The following is a 9,853-nucleotide window of genomic DNA, read 5'->3' as shown; positions in this document are numbered from 1 at the left end:
ATGGATAAAAATAAAGAAGTAAAAAACTTTAGTGACTAAGATAATAAGGAAAAATTACATTAAGCATCCTCTAATTTAGTCATTGTTGCACTTTACCTCTATTTTTTTTTTATAAATTACACCTTACATCTTTGCATTGGCACTCCAAAAAATATTGATTATAAAACAAAACTTTCACCCATCCTCTCTCTTTCTCATTTTCAATTCTCTCATTGTATGGCACATTTGTCACATTACTAAGATCCATGCTTATATAACTTCACCTACATTAATGTTCAAACTTTGACAATTTTTTAGAATAACATTAAAATCATATCATTATTTATTTATTTATTTATTTTTATTTAAATAGATAGTTAATTTCAAGATAGACTCTACTATTTATTGTTATTTATTTTTTTATATAAATATAATCTTTATATTGGTATTGTCATCTAAAGAAATACTATAGTTTTCTATACAAGCATTATCTTTGAGTTTCATTATGCTATTTTTTTTTTTCATAAATGGAAATAGCTTCATCTTAATTTGTGACTCTATATTTTGACCAATAATGTTGGGGATCATGAAGCAATAAATTAAAGTACAAAATAACATAAATAGTATGTTCTTGCTACTCTTGATGTGGGTGCATACTGTTTTTTTTTTAATATTTTTTTAAAATATATTATAATATTTTTTTATTATTTTTAATATTATAATTTTAAAGTCAATAAAAAAAATTAGTTTAATATCTTCAGTAATATTCAACTAAAATCACGTGGAGGTACTTTATTTTTTTGTATTTTAAAAGTATTTTTAAAAATATTTAAATATTTTTATTTTGTTTTATTTTTTTATATTTTCATATCATTTTGCACTAATATCAAAATTTATTTTTAAAAAATTAAAAAATATTATTTTAATATATTTTTAAATAAAAAACTTTAAAAAACAATTAAATTATCAAAAGAATTCTATATCAACACTTATCCCAGTTCTGCAAAGGATAAAAAGAAAAGCATGTAGACTAGGTTTCTTTTAATTCCACAAGGAATAAGAGGGATATTTGTCGTTCAATAAATTAAAGTACAAAATAGCATAAATATTATGTTTTTGACCAATAATATTATATTTTTTGTTCAAACATAATATTAGGAAGACATCAAAGATTTTATTTATTTATTTTATTTCTTTATCAATAAAGCCATTGCACTTGAATTCCAATTGAAACCGTCACTATCTGGAGATGTGGACTTGTAGAAAGTAATGGACGGTGATGAAAGTGGAAGGCAGTCCTCCACTTAATTTTTAATGATTTAATTAAAAGTGTGAAAAAGATATAAACTAGCTTGCATTTTAAAAAGTATTAAAAAGGTGATCCAAAATTTATTTATTTTATTTTTTAAAAAAGGAACTCAAGTATAGTGTAGTTTACCCTACCACACACAACAACACACATTACGATGACGTTTCTTTTATTCGATTTACTAAAGAAGATGTTTAATTTAAATTATGTTCTTAATCATATTTAAAATTCAAATGGTACAACGTTAGATTATCAATCGTACAACACAACCGTTTGATGTATTTTAATTTTGTAGCACACCACACCGCAACGAAAGCGAGGCAAACTCTTTATTATACATGAATGGATGTTACTTGTGAGTATATCTTGAAAATATAATAATAATTATTTATATTTTTATGTTATTGTTTAGCCCAACTCGGGGCCTGTTGTATTCCAGGTGACCTTAAAATTAAATTTTAAATTTATAATAATAATAATTATTTTTATTTTTTAGTTAATTCGAGTCTATTAATGTTCAATTTGACCAAGGCTTTATTGTAATTGCTCCCAAATTAAATTTTAAAATTATTATAATAAATTTTTTATTTTTATATTAATTTAAATTAATGATCAACTTGATCAATAACTCGAATTGTGTTACGGGTCAACCTTTAAATTAGATTCTAAAACAATATTGATAATTATTTTTATTATTTTTTATTTAAATAAAAAAATATTATGTTAGTTAAACCTTTTTTTATGTCAAAGATCAAATAGGCAGTCCTCACTTAAAACGTTTTTTTGAAGGCAATGTTTAGTTATTATTTTAGAATTAAAAATACAGAAATAATAAATATAAAAATATATTTAATTAAAAAGATAAAAGATAAAAAAATACAAAATCTCTCACTTATTATTATTTTTTCTTTTTCTGAGAGACATATAATAGAGTCATTTATTAATTTTCGTAAAACTTTCATTCCAGCACAAATACTTATATAGGACACAAGAAAAATAAATAATAAAAAAAAGGACAAGCTAAAACAATTCTGAAAATAAGCAAAATAACAGATTTGGATCAACACTATGAGTTGCCGAGCACCTTCCATCTAGAAATAACACACGATATTGGGCATGCACCGACATGCCATGCCATGCCATCATGGAGTCGCATACTATGACATGGCCACCAATCCAACTTGACATCTACATCTTCAAACCAACAAGCACGGTTCATATTTAATCTAGCTTTTCTTGTGTTGTCATACATTATTGGTTCAATCCAAGTTGATGTATTTTTTTTCAATTAAATAATGTTGTTTTATTTTATTTTTTTATTTTCCAAAAAGTATTTTATTTTTATTTTAATTGATTTTATATGTTAAAAACCAACTTGTCAGATCATTTAAATTTGATTAATTAATATTATAAATTTGATTAATTAATATTAAAACTAGTTTAACATAATTTAATATGATTTGATATTATTATTGTAAAGTTAATATGATTTGATATTATTATTTTTTAATATAATTTCTTTAAGTTTTTAGAATTTTTTATTTTATTTTATTTATTTATTTATAAATTTATCATGATTTCATGATATGAACTATAAGCTTTGCTAGTTAACCTAGATTATGAATTTGTCATACTAATTATGGTTGAAATAAACTAATTTTTTTATTTAATTTTTTTATTTTATATTTAATTAACTGAGAATTAAAAATTGAAGTATATTATTTGTTTTATTTCGGTAAAATACTTTTTTTCTCAAGTTATAATAATCCTTTTTTTGTTGTTTAATTTGATCGATGTGCTATTATTATATATTTTTCATTTAAAATAAAACTAGTTCTATAGCTATTATCTTAACCTTTCCAAATTTCAGAATCTTGGACATGGACACGGATCGACCCGGGCCCACCCATAAAAACACAAAATCCACAAATAAATATCACAACTTTCCCACCCGCTATTTCCTTGTAATCACCGCAAGCATAGTCTCCATCCTTTCTTAAGTCATATACTTCCCTCCCACTTATACCATCACCCATCATTAGTCATGAAAACAATCTCCGAAGCCGGCGCCGCCGCAACTATCAGCCCCACTGTTCCCACCTCATATAAGCGTAAACAGATCAACGGTAATGGAATCGACATGGAGAATAAAAATAAGCAAACTAATGGCATTACCACCGATGGAGCTGCCACCGGTTTCTATGGTGTTGACCCGTCTTTCTTGAAATGGACTTTGCGTGATGTGGTCAATGTGGCTAAGCACCATTGGCTTCCCTGCTTTTTTGGATTCGGGCTGTTGTTTTTCATGGCCGTGGAGTACACGCTCCCCATGGTGCCCTCATCGTCGCCACCGTTTGACTTGGGGTTTATTGTCACGCGCCGCCTCCATGGATTGCTGTCCTCGTGGCCGGAGCTCAATACTTCGCTTGCTGCTCTGAATACGGTATGTATGTCATCGATTATGAACAACACATGCATCAATGAATGGGCCATGGTTGATCTTGAATTATTGTTAATTTATGTTTAATTGGTAAGCACATTCAAGGAACACCCCACCCCCCACCAAATCTGGTGTTCTTGACTGAGTTTTATTTCTCGTTTTAACAAGAAGGGTATCCTATCCTAGGCAAGCCGCCAACATCAAGGTCAGTTTGACTGTGGATATAATTGTATTTGTAATGATGAGTCATCAAGAAATGTTTGGTGAAAATAATTCGAAGTGGCAAGTAATTAATGCGAGGAAAATTAACAAAAACTAAAGCTAGTTTTAGTGGGTGAAATTATGCGGCAAGTTTCACTGTTCACGGATTGTAACATTGTATTCTTTTTTAAAAAATTTCATCTGGTTTCTTAAACTTTTTTTTTTCGTGATTGGCTATTTTTAGCTTTAGATTTGAATTTAATTGTTTTTTTTAATGAAATGTAAGAAAGAAGATTGAAGCAAAAAACATAACTAATTTCGGTAAGATTTTTTTAAAATATTTTTTTCTCTTTATTTTTTGATGTTAAATAATTGGTTCATATAATTTTTTATACCTAATTTTTTTATGTTATTTTATGAAAGAAACAATAATTTCAACTATTAAAACAATTAATTTTTATATTAAATAATTACATACGATAAAGATAATTAAGATTAGGTGTTTGTTTTATCTTAAAAATAACTAGAAAAACAGATTTAAACTCAAATATATATATATATATATATATATATTTGTTTTGGGGTGGGTTTTTGTGTTTTTGAATGCTATTGATTGATTTAATAAAACTTTTAGGATATTTCCCAGGTATTTTGAATAAAAAATTAATTCAAAATAAGTTTTTAAATTAAAAAACTATGAATCTTATTTGTCCGGCCACACCAGTAGCTACATTCTGAGAGTTTCAAACCATGCAATTTTTTTTTGATAATTGATGTAGATGAAATGTTATTTATTTCATTGAAGTAAAAGAATAAAACAAAGGCAATAAAATAAAGGCATGCACATGTACCTTTCTTGATGGGTTATGCTTTCGATCTTGTTTGTAACGCCTAACAATTTTTGATTATTTTAACTTTAAATTTTTATTTTTTAATTAATATATTTTTTAAAAATTAATCTTTTGATTTATGTTTCAGATAATATTTATTTTCTATGATTTGTTTTTATTTTTTAAATAATGATTATTTTTTAATTAAATTAGTTTGTTTAATTTTTAGAAGGTTAATATGATTTATTTTTTTATATATATTTCATATAGATTAAATATTTATTTTTTATAATAGTTTTAATATGTGCAACCTTGCACAATATTTTTTTATTTTATTTTATTTAATAATTATTATGTGTGTGTTAATTTTGATTACAAATTAACTTTAATAAATATATTCATTGAACATAACCAAGTAAATGAACTATACTGTGATATTAAATATTTTGATTTATATTTATTTTATAATTTTTTCAATCATATTTTTATTTATTGTTAATAATTTTTTTATTTATGAAATGGTTTATAATTTATTTAATTAAATTGGTGCATAAGTTTTTCAATTTATTTTTATGAATTTTTATGTAAAAAAACACTTTTAAAAATTCTATTTGTTCAATTTTTTTCAATCATGTTTTGGTGATTTCAATTTGATTTTTATTCATATGATTTTTTATTTTTTATTTCACACTTCAATTCAAGTTGATAGTGTATTGTTTTTTTATTTTTTATTTTTATTTTTTTTCTATTTTTATCTTAAATTTTATTTTTTTATTATAGATTTTTCATGTCTTTTTTAAAATAATTTATAAATTTATGCTTTAATTAATACTTCTTCATTATTTTTTTTGGTTTTTTAGTATTTTTTATATAACAATTATTTTTTAATTATATTGGGTATGTTTAATTTTTTAAGAGTTTAATATGATTTATTTGTAGATTTTTTTATATTATATATATATATTAAATATTTGTTTTTTTATTATATTTATAATATATGTAACTTTGTATAATATTTTTTTATTTAATAGATTTTATGTGTATGTTAATTTTTATTACAAATTAATTTTAATAAATAAATTCATTTCACACAAAAAGATATATATATTTTTTTGTGGCTTTTGAATAAAGGCTCTTTTTCATATATTATCGTGATCACTTTACACACACTATTGTTGTCTTTCAATATAATTCAAATAAAGTTAGTTTATTTAATTAATTGAGATTATAATTCTAGTTATTAATTTTTTTTTTAAAATATATTTACAACACCTGAACATTTTAATTTCATAGAGAGCTTGGCTTTCGCACAATCATCTGCCAGAGTTTTAAGCAGTCATATAATAGATAATATATAATATAATATTATGTGTGAAGAGAGGAACAAACCTTAGGGTAATAAAGTTTTTAAACCATTCACAATTTTAAGCTAAATACATGTTCAGGTATTTGTGGGTATGCAAACAGCATATATCCTATGGACGTGGCTAGTAGAAGGCAGACCAAGAGCAACAATCTCTGCGTTGTTTATGTTCACTTGCCGTGGGATTCTGGGTTTCTCCACTCAGCTTCCATTGCCGGAGGTTCGTATTGATCATCGACACCACCTCTCCCCCTCCCCCTCCCCCTCCCCCTCCCTCTCTAGCTAGTGTTTGGAATATTGACAAGAGAGACTTTAACTGTCATGTTGTCGGCCATCCACGCATTCTGTCTCTATTAGCAGTGGGCGTCTTCCCTTATCTGTCACCATTGTTTTGCTCTGTGGAGTATCGCTGATGTGCCATGTTTTTGGACTCATTTGTTGACAGGAATTTCTGGGGTCAGGAGCAGACTTTCCAGTAGGAAATGTGTCGTTTTTCCTGTTTTTCTCAGGCCATGTTGCAGGGTCATTGATTGCATCACTGGACATGAAAAGGATGCAGAGATGGGAATTGGCTCGGGCATTTGATTTGCTCAATGTTCTTCAAGTTATTAGGCTGCTTGGAACTAGGGGTCACTACACCATAGATATAGCTGTTGGTGTAGGTGCTGGTGTTCTCTTTGATTCGCTAGCTGGAAAATATGTTGAGTGCAAACAGAGAAAACCAATTGCTAATACTGTCACTGTAAAGGACGGAAGGAGGCTTTTTTAGTTAGAGAATGGCAAAAGGTACTGAAAACAGAGAAGGGAGGAAATATGAGTGACTGGTACTGGTAGGTAGCCTACAGAAAGATATATGAACTTTTCCTTGGAGTAATTTCTAACAACTCAATTCTATGGTAAACTGGGATAAATTAAGCAATTAACAACACAAATATAATTAAATGCTGAGTTAGCATATGATATTTTTTTATTGAAATAGCACAATTTAATGATACAGTGGTCTAGAAACGTGATATTTTAATAATATCATGATTCATGGCCACAACATTTTCAAAAAAACTATTTTGAAAAATAGTTGGGTATTTGATAAATAGTTGCACAATAGTTAAAACGGTTTACTATTTTGATTATTGTAAGGATTTAAGTTATTTTCATCTTTTAAGTCTAAAAAAGTTTATAAAATTATAATTTTTGATCGTCTGAAATTTTATTTACTTTATAATTTTAGAGATATAGAATATTTATAATTTTATTTAAATATGGATAGAGTTTCATCTATATAGAAACTATACTTAAAACTTTATCTCGTGTAAAAAAAACCCACAAAAAATTACAATAATTACAATCAATAAATTCTAATTAAATGATATATTCTCATATTTCATAATCATAAGTAGTCCTAGAAATGCTAAAAATACATATATACATACAAAATGAATATAAAATAATTTAATAATACAATAACCAAATAATCCCATAAACATAACTTTTGTATCTATATTTACATATTGGATAATCTAAACTTATTAGTAACACGATTATATCCAACTTCCACTCTTACCTGAGTGGTCTTGTCCTTTTTCATGATATCATCAAGAGTTTGTCTCCCTAATATGATAAATATTTAACCATTAGGACCCCCCTTCTATTAATAGGCAATCCAAGTAAAACCATGTTGTCAATGTCATCTTTTTATACTTAAGATGAAATGTGTATGTCTCATATTCTTATGGCTAAATCAAAGCATAAATCAAGTTGTGGTCAAGCTGGATGTAATCATGTCAACTGAAATGTAAAAAACCAGCTTGGATCAGATATGACTGGATTCATTCATGTAGTCATTAGCCTATATGTATGACATTAAATCATGGTCTTATCATGCATAACAATTTAAATTATAATTATTAAAAATATAATATTTTATTGTAATTAAATCAAACATAAATTGAAAATATATTAAAATTAAATATACTTACAATGCCAGCAAATACATCCTTCGATCGATATCAATTATGCAATCGCAAAATATAAGTGTCAGCGAGTCTAGTAGGCATATACTGTGATTTATACTTGATATGACTAAAAGATTTATGTCTTATTCCAAGTGCAAGAGTGTCAAAGTAATAAATAACCCAGCAAGACCGGGATCGAACCACAAGGATGTTAACTATATAAATTATAAATAATAATAATAATAATAATAATAATAACACAACAACAAGAATAATAATAATAATAATAATAATAATAATAATAATAATAATAAGTTAAATAAAATTTTGAGATGTAAGATTAATGTGAGAATTAAATAATGATAAAAATAAATATCAAGGTTAGAGAATCCACTAATAGTATTTCAAACAAGTATAATATAAATTGCTTTTATTACTCAACTAAAAACCACACATAAAGGAGGTTCTAATCAGATTATAAATTGTTAACATGATCATATTAATTATCTTATTTAAGTAACACTAAACTTTTAAATATTATTAGGAATTCATGTTGCTAACTTATGTTAACAACAAATCAAGTTCTTTTCATAACACATGTGTAGGTTATACCATACGGTTGGACTATGAAAGTGCCAAGTATTTGTTGTATCAAGTGTTATACAACACAAATCTGGATTAACCATTTAACGAGCAAGATATTAAGAATTAACAAGAAAAAAATGATAAGATATATTAGTAGCAAGTTGTTTAGGATATAAGTATTGAAGTTCATATTAGTGTAACCTTTTTACTTTGATGTAATAAACTTAGTTAGGCGTAATAAAGAAAAGAAACATAAATAAATAAGATAAGAATATAAATAAGATATAAGTTAACTAATTAAAGGCAATGAAATAAAAAGTATAAATAAAAAATTAATGAAAGCAAAACTTAAGTATTACAAAAATATAAAGAAAAAAGAGCAAAAACATGATATTGATATGAAAACCAAGATGCCTAAATGCATGGCAAATGCATCTTTTTATAGGCCAAAATTTGAAACTATTGATTTGTTGACTAATTGTTGAGTGGTTGACCACATCTTGACTTGGTGACATCCTTATCTTATTATCTGAACAAAATATCATTGCTAATATCAGAATTTAAACAGATTGTATTCATGAAAGTTCGAAGAAATTATCTTAGCTTCACAAAAAAAATGTGAGATCATTTGGACTTTTAGAACTCGAGATATGGGCTGAACACTGAATATTGTCTGAACTACAGGATAAATTTTGACTTCTCCATTGTTGCTATAATTTGAACTTGAAAACGACCTTTTTGAATCTTAGCCTTCCATGAAAGTTTTAGGTATATATCTTAACTTTTCATCCATATAGAGCAGACCCAAATCAAAATTCTACAGCTCCAGATATGACCCAATAACTAAATCTAGTTTGGACTAAACCAACATCTATTTTCTAAGCTTAACCCTCTCTTTGTCTTTTTACTTTCAATAGTTAATCACATCAATCAATCTTTTAAATTGTGAGACATGCTTACATTTAAAATGAGTATTTACCATAAATTAAAGCTATCTTATATTATCAAATTTGTTATCATAAAACATGCTTAAGTTAGAGAATTTAATAATATTTTTAGTGCAATATGATAATATAAAATCCTGATAAAAATACTCTTTTAAGCACTAATTAATAGGGTGAGCATTTTTTATTCGGTCGTATTTTCATCTAAAAAAATATTCAAATCAAATTTTTAAAATCAAAACCGAAACAA

The 9,853-nt window shown here is 25.9% G+C and overlaps 1 protein-coding gene across 1 annotated transcript; it reads left to right on the top strand.

The window, feature by feature from the left end:
• The first annotated feature begins 3,235 nt into the window (after window positions 1-3,235).
• LOC105139910 (phosphatidylcholine:diacylglycerol cholinephosphotransferase 1-like) lies at window positions 3,236-7,084 on the top strand. Its single transcript, XM_011046541.1, has 3 exons — window positions 3,236-3,731; window positions 6,205-6,342; window positions 6,568-7,084. The coding sequence occupies exons 1-3, from the start codon at window positions 3,333-3,335 to the stop codon at window positions 6,889-6,891; spliced, it is 861 nt and encodes a 286-aa protein (XP_011044843.1). The 5' UTR covers window positions 3,236-3,332; the 3' UTR covers window positions 6,892-7,084.
• The last annotated feature ends 2,769 nt before the right edge of the window (window positions 7,085-9,853 follow it).

This window comes from Populus euphratica, unplaced genomic scaffold (genome assembly GCF_000495115.2).
Source record: "Populus euphratica unplaced genomic scaffold, PopEup_1.0 scaffold203.1, whole genome shotgun sequence".
Taxonomy (NCBI): domain Eukaryota; kingdom Viridiplantae; phylum Streptophyta; class Magnoliopsida; order Malpighiales; family Salicaceae; genus Populus; species Populus euphratica.
Note: the sequence above shows the minus strand (reverse complement) of the source record. Positions and strands in the feature narration are given on the sequence as shown.